At 37.3% G+C, this 17,924-nt stretch overlaps 1 protein-coding gene across 1 annotated transcript in view; it reads left to right on the top strand.

The window, feature by feature from the left end:
• Positions 1–4,765: 4,765 nt before the first annotated feature.
• Positions 4,766–17,924, top strand: part of LOC145996836 (uncharacterized) — a 53,513-nt gene continuing 40,354 nt past the window's right edge. The window contains exons 1-4 of the mRNA XM_083133369.1: positions 4,766–4,833; positions 10,823–10,874; positions 12,840–13,079; positions 14,291–14,439. Coding sequence (XP_082989495.1) covers positions 4,825–4,833; positions 10,823–10,874; positions 12,840–13,079; positions 14,291–14,439 — 450 coding nt within the window. The 5' untranslated portion in view covers positions 4,766–4,824. The remainder of the gene's footprint in view (positions 4,834–10,822; positions 10,875–12,839; positions 13,080–14,290; positions 14,440–17,924) is intronic.

Below are 17,924 nucleotides of genomic sequence, written 5' to 3'. Positions count from 1 at the left end.
CCAGCCAATACAACAATCAACCAAACCAAATACATTTATCAAAATCAGGCACGTTTTAGAAGGCGATTGTACAATTTTCTAAATGTTCTTATTTTCTCTTGTTAGTGGATTCTAATGCAAAATAACTAAAGTTCAAATCACCAACCCTGAGACCTTCTGTAAACAAAACCACGTGCATGCAGAAAACATTGAAAACTCATAGAAGTAAAATAATCCACACGAAAATCCAGCGTTGTTACAGGATTCATTACGTAAGGTAAAGCAATGGCCAATTTGTAGTATGGGATACGCTGCCGCAAATAACTTCTCAATTTAAACCCAATGCTCTTTCTTTTGTACTTATTGCTTCACCTTCTCTTTGCACCAGTTCTCATTTCCCATACATTTGGCTTCTTTCTAGCATGCGAATTGAATATACAGTAGAGCGTCGATTATCCGAACGTCGGTCAACGGAAGGACCGCTTAACCGAACTGTGTACTCGCTCACTTTCAGATATCTGTAATGAAAAAAGTACGTGACTTAGCTGCTCGTAAGCGTTTAGGCTTGCTTAGACAGACCAAAATAAAGGATTTTTTTAAACGTTAATTTTGTATACTGTGTGTATTGTTCATGCAAAATGCGTATGTAATATGTACATATTTTTGTTTAATAAACTGTACCACATACTATATATTCCTACTAAAGTTGCCTTTGTACGTTACTTTGTAATATATACTTAAAGAGATGCCTGTTTTTATGAATAAATTTACTGTACAGTACTTCTTTTTGGCAAATAAACATGTACAGTTCGATTATCCGAACAAACCAGTTTTCCGAACACCCATGTCCCCCAATTACTTCGGATAATCGACGCTCTACTGTATTTTACTTGTATTTTTTTAGACAAAATGATATAACATGATAATGTATATTTCTAAGGTTTGATATAGATAGGAGTGTATTTGAAATTTGTTTGTAGATTGTATGTAAATTGTATCTTATGTAAATAAAATATACCTATAATGGGCATAAACAGCCATATGCAATGCTGTAAGTCCAATAAATATATTGATGAAAATGATCAAAACAAGACAAAGAAAGTTCGTAAATTTATTGCGGTTGGAAACTTTGACAAGCATCCTAATAACGATTTTTGTTCCGCCAAATATAGTACACTTCGTAAAATAACTTGGTGACATGGCAAGGCAAGATAAGTGTGAACATTTTGTAAGAATATGCATTGTAACTTTCAATGAGCTTAAAGATTCGTGTACATAATGATATCTTATAACATTGGTTATTGTCTAAAAATAATCATGTGAACAGCAAGGAAGTAGTGTCACTTTCAACATGGCGAGTTCTATGCGTGCTGGAAGGTCTCCGTGTTCAGCCATTACCTTCTCTATCTGAAAGCCTGATGGCTTGCTCCATGCACGTGACTAAGCGTCATCAACTGGAGGCGAGATAGCCGCCATGTTTGATTTGCTTCTTCGGAATCAATGTTGGACCTTTTTAGTGAATATGGAATTGTAATGCAAATTTAAGAACTGTAATCTAGTTTACATGACGTATAAATATGCTTAAATGACGTATGGTGTATATGTGTTGTGTGCTCAATTGCAGAGGCAATTATGATGAAAAAGGTAAGAGTAACGTTCACATTTCTTCATGAAGTTGCTGAAAATGAGAAATGTTTAGGGCAAGTCCATGTGATTTGGTTCCTACGAAAAGATACAAGTTAAGTAACAAAGGTTTTATACTCATAAATAAATAAGAGTAATAGTTCATCATGTAAACATTTCATGTGTCCGGAATGGGCATCTAATATACCTACTCTTAAATGTGGTCATGTTTTATCTCTGTCAACAATTTTTTTTAGAAATATCAAATAATTTACCCTGAATTACAAACATTAGTTAACGTTAAGATTATTGCTTATGATTGCAAATTAATTTGTTTCAAGATTTAGTCAACGTTTAAAATATTAGCTACGTTCGTGTCTACCAAAGCAGTTTGTTGCTGCACATTTTATGCAAGCATTCGATAAAATATTCATATTATTTACACAAATTTTCAGTTTCAAAATATGCTTAACATATGAACATTTAGGCCTATGTTTCTTAAACATGTTTGTATTGTATATTTTTAAGCAGTTTTGTATTGTCATTTGTAGGTCTTTTACACTTTGTTGTCTGAGTTATGGGCAACAACTTGGTATTTCATGCACTTAAACTGACGATAAAATGATAAATAAGTTATAGGGCTATGGCGAATTTTCCAGCATGTGGCGGGAATTTCGCCACTTTTTCTCATTTTAGTATTTTTAATATTACGTCATAAGTATAAGTAACACAGTATTTATGTTATATTCCTTATATTCCACAATGACTACTTTTTGTATTGTATAAATTTTGTCCTCCTCCCCAATTCGTTTAGAAGGAAAAAGAATGAAAATCATTTTGGTGGCGAACTTCCCCTCCTTTACCCCATATGCATAGGGCTTTACCTGTATATATTGTATTCGTTTCTGTATCCCTGAGTAGCTACGTTCATTTTTTCCTATGTCAATGGCTGAGGGCTCCCTAAAGGCTTACTTGTCTCCGGCAGCGCCGGCTTAAGACGAAATTGGCCTGATGCTTTACTAAGTAAACTGTTTAACGTAAAATGGATAGCATTAACTTGAAATCTTCTGCGAACAATAAACACAACGACGTTATAGTTACGTCACAGCACAAAGAAAAATAGTAACTGAATAATAAGTACCACTGTGTCTAGGCGTCCGAAATTGGGGCTCCAAATTTGATTCTAAGATTTATATTCAGGTTAATATAACAAAAGAAAACTGTCCAGATTTCGGAAAATTCTCGTCTGTCTTCATCTGGGTCTATTTCAGGAATGGGCCTAATGCTGCAGCATCAATAGCACCAACCTTAATCCGTCACTGGTCTCCGCCCCCCCCCCCCCCCGCACTGCGGGGTTTTGCGGCTTGTAGATCCGACACTGGAACCAACTGGTGTTGTCCAAAATAAATTATTCTACAAATAAAAAATTTGTGGCCCGATCGTCATGAAATTTAAATACTGTGCAGGTAGAAATATTTTAAATACAATTCTTAATTTTCAGATTTCAGGCTCGTACCAATTTTGTGAAAAAAAATATTTTCTTAATATTGGGTACCCTTAAAAATACGATCTTGTTCTTGTTTTGAAACTCTTTGCAACTGTTATCCATTATCATTGTCAATTCACACTGCGAAACCAATTTTTTGGATATTTTTATTCAACGGAGTGAAGATGTGTGTTGAACGTGGACAACACCGCGCTGTGACAGCCCGCATTTTCCATGATTCAACGGACATAGCAGATAGCTAAAATTTGATGTAGGTCTACTGGTTAAATTTTAATTGGAGTTCAAACTCGAGTATTCATAACTTTTAATCCCGTTATAGCTGTTTAATATTATTAGAAAGTTTAAGTATCCAGACATGGGCTCAATCGCCATAATTTTTTATATTGTCGTTGTCATGGTAACTTCCTGTTGTTCATTCTGCAAGTTGTTCCCCTGACCCCGTGTCAGGGCAACAGTGTTTTTTTTCCTTATTGAAATATGTATTAATATGTTAATTAATTAGGTAATTACGTGTATAAAAGTATGTATATGTGATAAGTGTATCTCAATTTATTATGCACTTTTAGGTTCGTATATATTCCATGTATAAAAACCCTGTAGCTCTCTTTTCTATCGAACGTTCAAGGAACAGGCGGGCAGTTTAGCTGTTAAAGATTAAAAACTTGGAAAGAAGGCCGTTGGCAACAGACGCCAACAAAACGTATATAAACTCCCAGATGAGAGTGGGGGAGGTCGGCTGTTGGAACTGAGACTTGGAAGGGAGAGGCTGTTTTCGCTTCGGTCAGTTCGCATCGGAGGACAGATCTCCCGTAACGGATGCTGTAAGGAATTGGATTGCCGGGCAAGCTAGTGTCTTGGTGTCCGATTTACAGGTAAAAAGGTAGTTTGTACTGGATGTTATTTTGAAGTAATTACGGTGCGCCGGGCAGCCTAGTGCCTTGTCACCGTGAAGGTTGAGAAATGTACACGTCGGGCGACCTAGCGCCTGTTAAGACGTTTCTTGGAGTAACGCTAGTCTATCTTGTGACAAGCGTACTCCCGATGTAATTAATGAAATGTAAAGTATCCAGTTACAAACAATAGAGATTCCAACATCAAAATTAGAGTTTTGGCCCGATAATTAGAGAAAAGAACGTTCGGATACGACATGTATATACTTGAAATTTTACGTTAATTAAACTTTTAGAAAATATCCAAAATTTCAGGTTTTAATTTCACAGATGCTGGACAAGGTAATTTATCCCCCTATAGCAATAAGGTTTCGCAAAGGTTATCCGTTGTCTCTTGTAGTTAATTATATAATTATGTTGACTTGTAGCAACCCACGTGCATTGTCGTACAAAGAAAGTTACACCTAGACAAATCTGAGCCGAGTACGAAGTGCACCGAACCTCGAGTATGTTATAATGTAAGTAGATACATATGTTATAATAAATAAATATGTCGTACATCTAGGGATATATCGGACAATCTGCAGTTCAGTTCGGAATTTTTAGATTAGCTCACTTTTATTAAATTTCCGTCTGCGCTTTTTTGTGGCAAATCAACCGCGACGAACGCGAACCGTGAAGCCTCTTGCTCAGAGTACCGAAAAAACAACAACTCCTTCCACCGCTAGAAGTGCTTGCTCACGGCATTTGGTAAGCAGGGAGTGAGTGGATGGAAGAAAGCGGAACAGGTTGACTCTTGGACGCAGCACGCAGAGAGCTACCGCCATGAGATGGGTGAGTTCAGACATTTCCTAATCAATTCGTAAGTGTACAATTAGTTATTACATATTAAGACAAGAATCAAGTGAAATGTGTTGACGTATCTTATCCGCCCATGAATCTAAACTATTTGTGTATCATCTGAGGTTAAAATTCGTCGTATGAAAAGCAGGGAAACGTAACTCCAAAAATGCTGTGTTCAGTTTTGTTTAAATAAACTCCTATGAAGCAAGGGCCATCCTGGGGATCAGGACCCCCTCCCCTCCAGAAAGACCAAGTACTAAGATAAAATAATAATAATGTACTTGCTAGTATTTGTTCCACTATAATCGATGTTTATTTATTTCCTTTGAACTTGTAAGGCAAGGATTATTATATTGTTATCATACAGCTTTGAAGGACCGTACCAAAGAGAGTTAAGCACACTACTACTATTATGATAATATTCATAAAATTAATGAGGAACTTTACTTTTTGTCAACTGGATCTAACATGTTTTATTACTCAATAAATATTCAATTCTTTATCTATTTGACATTAATTTCCTTGTTCTTGTACAAAGTTTGGCGATCTTAAGTATACACAAGCTAGGTAATAAATATGTGCTGTTACACATCTATATTCTTACGCCATACGTATTCATGTAATAAAAATGCAATATTAATAATGCTCATATTTTAATATTAATTTAAACATTTATGTTATTTTTACTATTATTTCCGAGCCTCTTGATTCGGACCCCCCCCTCGAAATATATATAGGGTCATTCAGGGACATTTCGACACCTTAAGAGAAATCGTGGAATAACTGACTCATTTTTGCACATTTAATGACTACATTTTGTATACATGTACATGAACATGCCATTGACTTATTTGAAAAGTTTGGAAACGACATGAATGTAATAAAAGTTACAAATACAATAAAAATAAAAGTATACAAAATGTCCATTTCTCCCTAAGCTATGGGAGATCTCGACAGTAAAGAAAACATTTTCAAAACAGATGTAAATATCAAGAGTTATTCACTCAAACACATTGCTAATGCTATAATGAGTGTCTTGTCTCGCCTGAAAAACATGTCTCTTGTCGTCTCGTCTCGTCTCGGAAGGCAAAGACTAAAGATGGCGTGTCTCGTCTTGTCGCTAGTTTCAGAAGATGTATCGCGTCTCGTGGTAAACACGACACAGACCACGTTTCAACTAGGCACATTGTTGGCATGTGAACTGAGGTTCACTTCCATCTTCTACACAGTCTTCATGGAACCATTTACCGCAGTCCCCCATACATTCCACCCATTTCTCTCCTTCAGTGTCGTCGAAGTAGTACCCACCACAACCACCACAATAATTTTCATTGTTCTTGAGATCCTTCGAGGTACTGGGTGCAGCCCTTCCTTGACGCCTTTTGGATGAAGGAGTGGCTTGTTTTGCACGAAGTTTCTGAATGTATTCGGCGGATGTTACAATGACAGATTCCTGGGTCTTCCTTCTGTTCCGTCCAGAAACCTTCTCTGTCACTGGTACTGGAGACAGCTCTGCAAACGAACTACCAGAAGAAGATCGTTCATCTTGACCACGAGCAATTTCTTCCTCCTGTATGATTGGAACTCCACCATTTTCACTAGGGACCAGTTGATACTCAAAGACATCGTCTTCCAGTATGTCAGGATTGTATGGATAAATCCCACATTTTCGGAATCCACTGGCAAGATTACCTGATGTTGCCGATTTATCCCAAGCTTGCTTAAAAATCTCTCCAAAATCGTCCTTTGTGATCCCCTTCCCAGGATGATGATGAACGAAATTTCTACATGCCTCATTGTAGAAGTGTTTCAGACTTCTGAAGTAAGACACGTCTAACGGTTGGCACTTGTGGGTGCTATGAGGAGGGAGACAGAGCATTTCGATCCCCAAATTTGTAGCTTTCTCAAGGACATCTGGGTCCTTGCAATGAGAGGCATGCCCATCTATAATAAGCAGAATTTTCCCTTGAGGCTTGTATTTATTTAAATGGTCAAGAAAGTGACGAAATACTTCACTAGTCGTGTACCCAGACTCAGACAACTGGACACATGCCCCATTCGGCAACCCTTTTGCATAGGAGGGTTTATGTCGGACACCCTTCATGATCACAAAAAGTGGAATTGCACTTCCCGTTGCACTGCTACAAACCATTGCAGTGACTGTAGAACCCTTTTCCCCCGTCGTGGCGTGATAAACGTCTTTTTTCCCCTTGAGAGAAATAGTTTTTCCTGGCTTGAATATCAGCTGTAGCCCAGTTTCATCTGCGTTGAATATTCTTCCCGGATCTTCCCATAGTTCAAGGTTGTCGTACATCTTCCTTAAATTGTCGAAAAATTTTCGAACCTCATCTCTGTTAAGACCTCTTGAACGAGCGTAAGACAGTCCTTGTGCTTTTCTAATGGACAAATTGGGATGTCTTTCTAGGAAAGAGTACACCCAGTCATATCCTACCATTCCCTTTTCGGTATTAAATTTATGTTTTACATTGTTTCTTTCTGCAAATTTGAAAGTAATCTCCCTCAGATCCTTTATTGTCATACCAAATCCTTTCGAATCTAACAATAGCATATGTTCAACCAATTGTTGCTCCACAGCAGCACTTAGTGTTGTTCCTTTTCCAGTTTGCCGGTTTGACACAATACCCGTTACCTTCCTTGCTCTTAACGTGTTTCTAGGAACATTACATCTTTTGGCCGCAGTTGCAAGAGGTATTTTGTTTTCTGTTACTTCCTTTATCGCAGCCGCCATATCCTCTGGCTTCCACTTGCCATGAATTCCTTTATATTGGTATGTTCGAGGCATTTCCGATACCTGAAAGAGAAACAAAAACTTTTGTAGACGAGACATTGCCGAAAATTGCAAGATTCGGGACATTTCGACATGTCGAGATCTCCCCATAGCATGGTGTCGGAATCTCCCAGAGTTACATTTTTTCCAACTAGATGGCAGCACTGCCTCTTATGAACGTGCACGCTTCTTTGGAGCAGACAGCGATATTCACCAGTGTTTGGCCCTTCCACCGTCCACTTTGTAAATCTAATGAATTTACACACATCGGTAAAATATACATCAGTTTTCAATGCTATTCTTATAGTACGGTCTTTAGACACTATGACTTACTCACCAGAAAGAGTTTCGGATGGTATTTCTTCCCCCAAAAATCAAGTATTCCAACCGTCGACAAACAATTGCACACACAGACCTTGAAGCACTTCTGAGTTGTGCTTTTCGACCGTTAACTAGGTGGCAGCACATGCTTGAGAGGGTTTTTTCTTAAAAGTGTCGGGATCTCCCAAGTGTCGAGATGTCCCTGCATGACCCTATCTCTAGATACGTACCTGCTTTGAAGATCTCCATTTCGAGTCAGATCGATATATTTGCAATTCTAATTCTTAGCAGTAAGGTGGAGTCAAATATCTCGAATTCACTGACTCTTTCATAAGAATACATCATTTCCTCTCTCCTGGAAATTTGATAAATTAGAGTCACGTCCCTTTGGTTCTCACACGACGAAGTGAGCTACGGTGCGCCATGAAGACAGGACCTCACGTATCCATGATGACATATGTGAAGCTGATGTAATCGACACCACGCTCTGGTGGTGTTTACCCCTATTATATTAGAGGCTAGGCGAACCCCAGAGCCACTTGGGATTATCTACTCCTGGAATCGAACCCCGGCCCCCAATGTGGCAGTCTCAGGACCTCTCAAAACGTCTTGCTTTTCACTTTCTACGTGGGTTGTAAATCTAAAAGTGGCAACACTGTCAGGATAAGGTGATAGCATCGTGCATATACTATAAGACAGTGAGCAATGTCAGCTGGGGTCCTTGCCCATGTGTGGAGTGCCGAAAGTGGTCGGTGCACCGAGTGCTGTTGTGTGTGTGCGAGGTTGAAATGAACACCATTTTGTGTACTACTGCCGTAAAACATGTTTACAAAGGTAGAATAGCAATTGTGGATCAAAATCCAGGCGGCCCGTGGCAAAAATGCACAAGAATACCATCAAGACTTGCATGAAGCCTGTAGCAACAATACCTGATGGTTGCACAATGGTGGCAATATCTGAAATCCAGAGCGAGTGCAGAGCGTCTGGGCATGCAACATCGCATCCCAACCTACCCAACTTTTCCACAGCAACACTTCATCCCCCTTATAACATACACTCGCCACAGCACATACGTCATTACGTCCGAGCAACTGTTCTGGACCCCAGAAATTTTATCAAAATTGGATAACTCAACATTAAAATATCATTAAATTCAAATAGACGCGTAATTACAACAACACTCTATAAAATACTCATCTTTATTCTTATCCCAATATATTAAGACTAATAAATTCACGTACAAGATCTGTTCTGGGCACTAGAATGGGTCCACATTTTGTACTCCTTTATATACTGTATTATATATGTTCTGTTTGTTTGTATATTATATGAATTTGTATATTATAATTAATTAATTAATAAATATGAAAACCAAAAGGCGGAGGAACCGATGAAATTTTTAAAAAAGACGCCCTGGTTTATTTAAAGGCACCAGGACTTAAGCACATACCCTCGAATGTATACGGGAGAAGGCGGGCTTACTTCAGGGGCCCCTCCCCTTTTCAAATACAGTAAAATCTCGTTAATTCGGACCCCGATAAGCCGGACTTCGCTTAATCCGGACAGGCCAAAGGAAAAAAGAAGCAGAATGCAAGGTTTTAAATGTGGATAGAAGTCAACAAGAGAACTTCGCAAGGAAAAGGCAGTCAACCACTGATGAAATTCTGTTTCCCGCAGACTTTGTACTGTACTGTATAGTGCATTTAGGCCTATGCCCTTTAAATACACCATAATAAACGTGTCTTGTTTAGTGTTGCCCACGAGACGAGACTTTGGCCTGTCTCGTGGAAATGCTGTCTCGTCTCGAAAATATTCGTTTGTCTCATGACACATGGTCAATCTCGTCTCGTCTCGAATTTTTAAAAGCCTGTCCCGTCTCGTCCCGTGGCAACACTAGTCTTGTTGCTATAAACGGAGTTTAAATGCTCTTTCTACTGTTCTTTTAGGTTATTTAAGTTAATCCGGACTTTCGTTAAACCGGTCAACTTATCCCCCGATCCCCCCATTAGTCCGGATTAACGAGGTTTTACTGTATATCTAAAACCCAGAATGATGCAATTTTCGTCGTGTTCAGGTTGTTCTCATTGACACCTCCTTGAGAAATGCACTTACTCATTGTATTTTTTTTTAACGCATTTCACTTTGAAAATAACCATGATTTTTGTGTAAAAAGTATGTTTACATGTATTACAAGATTTTTTTAAAATTTTTGCATTCAAAAGTTGACTATGAAGTAAAACAATAAAATCGGTGGTGTTCAAATGTGCCCCATTCTCCCCTAACGTGAGCAGTGTATTATTTTTGTCTATTCTCAGTTTTCATATGGCTATTTTGCCGAGAACAAGAGTAGCAACAATCGAGTAAGTCCAGTCATTATTAGAACTGGAACTTTCGTTAACGCCCAATTCTCACTTTGGCGTGAGCGATAGAGTTGAGAAATCTGTGACTTGCAACAGTGAATCAACAGGAAAAGAATTGCAGCCAATGCACTTTCACGAAAATTCAACTTTCCTTTAGGTGCGCTGCTATTTAAAATTTTCCCCCATAATCAATTCTGTCTCGTAAAGTCATAGACGCTTTTAGGATTTTCGGTCCTGACCAAAGTCACGGGGATCATTACAATCAAAAATGATTTACATAGATTTTTTCAAAAGTGGACGACTCTCTATTATTACAAAGTTTTGTCAATAGTTCTCTATATAATTAGTAAAAGCGACTCTTAGGAAATTTTTATAGTAAATTTTTCCTACTAAAATAACTGCACACATCTAAATCCATACCTATTAGGGACATATACAAATTTTAAGTAAAACTATGGTTAACATTAAACATTTGAAGGTAATTATTTGCAATTTCTTTCTTGTCTTTTAGGTTCTTATAGCAGGAATCGTTCTCATTCATACAAGAAGTGATTGCTTAAATGGTAAGACTAATTCCATTGTGAAATTCTTACAATGTGCATATTCTTAAAATAGAAGTTTGCTAATTTAAAATATACATTTTTGCCGAAATAATCGTTTAGTAAGTAATGCCGTTACAAACAACAGTAAATTCTTCATAAAGTACAATAGTAGAATGCTAACTAAACTAAAGAAACTCTCTAGCCTTCTTAAACCCGAAGGTTAATGACTGCAGCAACACAAGCTCTGTCCCTGTGCTGGGCAAGATCAATCCAATCTTTTTCCATCCTTACCGATTTCCTTTAGGTCTATCTCAATGTTATCCCTCCATCTTTGTCTTAGCCTTCCTACAGGTCTCTTACCATCAGGTTTCCCAACAACAATCTTGTAATCTCTTATTTCCTGACCGTAATTTACAATCATAAATTTTGTCATTTTACGATTTTTCTTCCTCTTTGTGTTACCCGCGACACTAAAAAAGTAATATATATTTAATTATTTTAGTATAACGCTTTCATATATGAAAAATGGCAATTTAATTTCTCTTAGCTAAATAAAATGCATCAGGCTTAACATTAATTGAAATACAAAATGTGTTTAATTCTTTGGTACCAAAACGATTGATTACCAAACTGTCTTTAAAAGTGTTAAAACGTGAATATTCTCCTGTTGTCCCTAAGACAGATCTGTGGAATTGAGCCAGGTACAGAGAGTATGGATGCCAATGCTTGAATTGGAGAGTACTTAAGTGACGCTTCTGTACTTCGCTGGTTGTTTGGTATAGAAAATAATGGAATTAAGGGCATTAAATTAATTTAATGATACATTGAAACTGCGTTCAATATCGCATGTAGTAATGACAGTAATGGATTTCACTGCCAAAGCTTGGACTTGCCTTCTCTATTGTTTATAATAATGTTAGAATAAGCCTGGCCTAACAGATGCAAGGCTATTGTCAAGATTTGAAATAAAGAGAGATTACAAAACGAACTAGGAAATAGAAAGCATATTAATTAGCCTACTTTTCTCTTCATAAACGTTTATCTTCTCGTAATAATAACTAAGAAACTAAAAGTTAAATTATACAAAACAGTAATCATGCCTGTGGTATTCTATGGATGCGAAACATGGTCCCTTACATAAATTAAGAGTAGATATTTGAAAATAAAATCCTTAGGAAAATCTTTTGACCTAAAAGGGATGAGCAGACAGGTGAGTGGAGAAGGTTACATAATTTAGAACTGCACAATTTGTATTCATGCACAGATATTATTAGAATGATTAAATTAAGAAGACTTAGGTGGGCAGGCCATGTGGCACGAACGGGAGAGGAAAGAAGAGTTTACAGGATTCTTGTTGGGAAACCTGATGGTAAGAGGCCTGTAAGACAAAGATGGAGGGAAAACGTTGAGAAGGACATAAAGGAAATTTGTAAAGATGGAAAAGATTGTATTGAACTTGCCCAGGATAGGAACAGATGGAAGGCTTGTGTTGCTGCAGCCATGAACCTTCGGGTGTAAGAAGGCTAGAGAGTTAGTTAGTTAGTACAAAACTAACAGAATACTGATTAAGGGAAAACCTTTGGTATTTTAAACAAGAAGACAAAATGTAGTAACAGCATGAATATGGAATATATGCCGGAAAATATTTGAAGACAGGAAATTTATGTAAAAATAACTAAATATGTGCTACAAGCTAACATAGGAAACATATGGAAAATGAAAATAATATCTTTCGAACATACATGCCACGGTTCTGAAAGATAATGCAAAAAACATTGATTTGATAAAGATATTTATTTAGCAAATACATAAAAGTCCATTCTATGCTGATGATGATTACACGAAATTGATGAAGGGACAATCAATGTGGTGATGAAGCAATTGGTAATGGAAAAATTACAATTTTACTAAACTTCTTTTTGATTCATCCATATAGTATTATGGTGTATGTAAAATGGTGTTTTATGCATTTCGTACAACGGACAGGTTTCCACCAAAGTATCTATGGGACTGTTTATCGCAAGTATGGAGGAGGATATTTGTTCGCCAGCAAACAAAGCTTCAAGCACAGCACCGGATTGGACAGTTCTACCGAGGACAAATTTCAAACAGAAAACATAGAGAAGCCCAACCTGTATGATAGTGTCGACTACTTTAGTGGAGTATGGAGTAGCGAAAAATATTCTCCCGATCCTGGTGCATTCAACAGCGGGAATTATGGGAAAGGTAGTAATTATTTTAAAAGAAATATGATTATTGATTGATTGATTGCTTTATTTTACTTCGGTTTTTGTGGCACTTTTGGCTAATTTGCGAAGATGGGGATGAGTTATGACATGATGAAATTGATGAATGGACACTCACAAACATCCATGTCCAGGCTGGGATGGAAATATGATTAGATTAGTGTTGGTCATAATTAACCCCTTTTAGCTCTTTAAAAAGGAAACAGAATTTTCGCCACTTTTATAGGTGTGATAATATGACATATTTGTCTGATAGCAAAAAGTTCCTTGAAAATAGTATTTATTATGTATTTAGTTAATACAGAATCACAAAATAACCTCACAGTCCTATATGTTCATACATCAGGTCATTTTTCTCTCACATGTAATTAATAAAGTAATAAAGTAATTAAAAAACTTCTTGCTTCAATCAAGTAGTTGATAGGAACATTGCTCGAAATTATTTCCGTTCTTGTATCACTTTTGAACAAAAACATTCATTGTTATAGTACACAAGACTCTTGTGTCATCTCTAAAACCGCATCCAATAGGAAAATAACATAAAAATCAGCGAGGTATGAATGTAAACATTTATAATTAAGCCTGGACGTATGTTCTCTTGCAGCGAAGATAGTGAGTAAACGCAGGACCATGAAATGAGGCGGGTGGCAGAAGTTCGCGCTGTTGCCACGTCGGAGCACAACCCCGTGTGTTCGGAGTTTAAGAGAATGAAAGATCTCGTAGAGTTGGTCTTCGTAATCCACGTGATACAAACTGACAGTATTTGCTCGAAAGGTAAGGGGTGACAGCTGTATGCCCCAGAGAGAGGTGTCCATTCCCAGCGCAGAACGGTTATTTTGACAAAATCTTGTTTCCTTAATGGCTGCTTTGGGGAGGGTGAGCTTTAACGTTGTCACTTCTTGCCCAAGCTTAATTGGCGGTTTGACAGCAAGTTCCTTCGCAGGTAAACGCGGCTACAGAAGGTCACTGCCATAAAGGTGGTCTCCACACCGGTTAATAGCCCGGCCCGGTTGACGTTGCCACACACTGCGCAGGAACCATCGTTTTGTCCCGCCCTCGTTTTGCTTGTCCCATATGTGGCACCAGCGCAATTCCGCCAAGCCGCCTATTTTCATGGCCGTGTGCTTACATGATATGTATCAATTCAACTTGTTTCTACAGAACAAATCTCGAAAATAAATATTTTTAAAGATCCAGGGGACTTCGTTTACGGTTCTTCCTGGCCATGGAGTCTGTCCCAGAAGCCCACAGCGTTCACAAAAGTTAAATCTGTGAGATGCTTCAATGAGAATGTGAACAACGATGGAGACAGCTACAACGTTCAAAGGTCCGGAAAAGGGGTGAGTATGCAAATACTTCATACAATCTTCAGTTGTCTGTAATGATAGTTTACTTCCATTTAATTTCCCAGTTCTACCATATTATGCAAATGAATGTTTATAATCACTGTTTCATAGAAGCAAATGGTGCGTTAGTCCATTGTTGCCAACTCAAGACCTTACCTCCGAATGTCTCGGAGGTAGATCTTTGGCCGACGACAACGAAGACGTTTTCGAAATTTCCTCCCTCCCCCCCCTTCCCCTCGAAAAGGTTAACGAAAAAGATTAAAATACATCCTAGTTAGATTACGTAAGTAATTTGATTGATTGATTTGCTTCATTTTACTTCTTTTTTGTCTAATTCGCGAAGATTGGGATGAATTTGATGAAGGGACACTCACATACATCCATGCCCACACCGGGATTCGAACCCGGGACACCTGACGTCGTAGCGCGATGTGTTAATCACTCCGCCACATGGACCGACGTAAGCTCTTGAAAGTAGACCTACTGTCTGGCTGCCTTAGCCGAGACCATGGACGGAAGTGCGCATGCGCTAACCGGACGTGTTCAGTGGCTAAATAGGGGTGACGGCACTTTGGGCAGGGAGCGGGTTCCTTGAAAATTGTCTGCTGTGGAAACAACAATGAAGTTTCAACGTAGTAACATCGCTGCCAAAATACATAGAGAGATGTTTACGAATTATGTTAGGGTTCAGAACGAAATTAAAGTCATCCATGTACCATATCAGCAAACAGAACATATCAGAAAAGTATTCATATCGTCACATTAGTAGATGAACTTGTTTCTAAAACAAGTAGCTTTATATTAGATCATTCAATTAAATTTATGTCCTTAGTTAATATTATAATTAGCATAAATGTACACAGCATTAATCAGGATAGTATTCACTAATAATAGTATTATTGTATGTAGTATTATAAATATAAATGTAGTAACTGAATGGTTTCTAACATTTTCTAGTGTAACGAGGGTGTTTTGTAGAATGTACAGCAGAGGCCAAAACGTCCAAATTTCTGTTACTCTACTTCGAAACGGTTCTTGCGAATTGTAAGAGCCATCACAAACACAACACAGAAAGCGGTAATAAACACAAGTGAAATACCACAGGATAGTTTAGCGAGTGCTTCTTCCTGCTTCCCCTCTCGCGTTTGGAATCGTCCTTTCCAGGTAGTTTAGTCTTCCTTGGCTGGACTGTACATACATACCTACATACATACATATTCCTATATATTTTAAATTAATTATAATATTCAGTAATAAAACTTCCATCCTCAAACATGTGCACAAAGAAGTGTGCGTCTTATACACCGGTGCGTCTTATATGTCGGTAAATACGATATTTCTCAGGATAGGAACGATAACATAATTAAGCCTTGTGTCCATATTAAATACACCAGAGTTGCTGACTAAGGCAGTTTATTAAGAATTAAAAATACTTTGCACGTAACATTTCTACCCTCTATCAAGGTCTTACTCAGACGAACAACTAAACTTAATAAACTGCCTTGGTCAGCAACTTTAGTGTAGATAAGAACGATATTGTAATCTTGACGAGTGTTGAAAAGATGCAAGTTATGGAACGAGTTAGACATTGATGTCATAAAATGTTTTCTTAACTTTATTTTGTATAGAAGCAGATACAATATCTTCATACATTACTTGCGCTTACTTCAAATGTGATTGAATATGTATACTACCACATCTTTGAAGCAATTAGTAATGATATTATGATGCTATGTGTGAAACTAGAAGAAAACATTTTATCATGGAATGAATTCAAATTGAACAATTCTGCTTTCACAACACATTACACAAGTCACTCCAACATGAAGAAATTTTGCAAAATCTACGTATTTATACTTCCAGATGCTATGTTTGGTTTTTTTTAAATTTTTGTATAATATTAGAACAAAATCACTGAAATGTTCGTTCTGGAGATGGTGAAATGTGAAAGAATAGGAAATCACTTCAGAAATTCATCCCCTTATAATGGCCAAGCTTTAAGCAAAATAAGTCTGCCTGTGTATGTGTATACATGTAAAACATTAGCCTTACATGTCACGCTTAAATTAAGTAACTTAAGCTACAATAACTAAACTAACTGACATTTTATATATGGATGGGTTAAAGTTACAGTGGTGTAAGTCACTTTTAAAAAAAGAAAAAAACAGTTTGACTCACAGCACTTTGCTGATCAACACAACAGCTGTTTCCTTTATCACTAGACCTTAAACTGTCATCTGTTGCCAGTTGAATGAATATATGACTTACTTCACGTTTTCTGTTAACAGATTGACTTATGTAGATCTGGTTTCTGTGTCTGTTTTTTTTTTCAGTGACTGACTTACATCACTGTAACTTTAACCTATATAAAGTGTTGCGTTAAATTTGAATTTCAACAATGTGTATGTGAATATTTTTCATGCACAGACTATAAATATTACACTAATTTCGTGAGTGTAGTTGATACCCATTTGCATACATACATTTTAAAATGCACAAAAAATACTTTATATTACATGTATTTACTACACTGGTTCATAAATTTTAACAGCAAAAAAGTCTGAGTGTCTAAACCCAATAGTTGCACTTAAAAGCAAAGTACTGCACCAAAAATTAGTGAAAGTGCAACGAAAAATTGAAGAATTTATTCTAGCTGATGAATGCAATTTTGACAGTATTCCAATAATTAAAGTTCTCGTGAGAATAATGTGAAGGAAACAAATTGCCTATTCTATGGCACAAACTGACGTTACATTGTTGGAGTCGCATCAATGTACGTTCATTATTCTCAATGAATGTTTGAATACGATGAAACGGACTTAATATTTCCCTTCTGCCTTCCTGAAAAGGTCTTCCATACGTGGAGAGTTCATGTAGGCTGGCATCTGAGTCAAAAATTTCTGTCCGGGGTTTTGATATCCTCCTTATCTAGTCCCATTTTTAGATACGCGACAGAATGTTGGTAAGCAATTCCTTGAGATCACACCTTATCAACTTGTTCTCTATGAAGCTGTGCTACGAAGGGGGGAAGGGGTTGGGGGTTGGAGGGAGATCTGCCGGCATCACTTCAACACTTGAAACCTTTCCGAAACTATCTGCCATTTTGGTAGAGTCGCTTTCCACTTTAAATTCTGAAATTGTGATAATTAAAGAACGGATTCTTATGAAGAAAATTTTAGGAAGATATGAAATTGAAAATGCCAAAATATGAAAATTTATTTCGAAGTATTTCTACATGTTTCAAATATAAATGGAATAAACGACTTTGGTCACAAAATTACTTCCTCAGTATATACTGCAAATCATGTGCAGAACTCCTATTTATTGCAGTAAATAACGACAAGTTTCTCCATGTTGCCCGTAAGCAGTTTAGATCTTCTGTCTGTCTGTCTGTTTTCCCATCTGTACGGTAACATTTAAATTCAGATCACCAATCTCGAATTCCAGCTTTCGGCATCTTCGTTTATCACTTATTCCTA

The sequence above is a fragment of the Lepisma saccharinum genome, chromosome 13 (assembly GCF_977018435.1).
Source record: "Lepisma saccharinum chromosome 13, izLepSacc3.1, whole genome shotgun sequence".
Lineage (NCBI taxonomy): Eukaryota > Metazoa > Arthropoda > Insecta > Zygentoma > Lepismatidae > Lepisma > Lepisma saccharinum.
The sequence above is the reverse complement of the archived record's forward strand: the minus strand, read 5'-3'. Positions and strand labels throughout refer to the sequence as shown.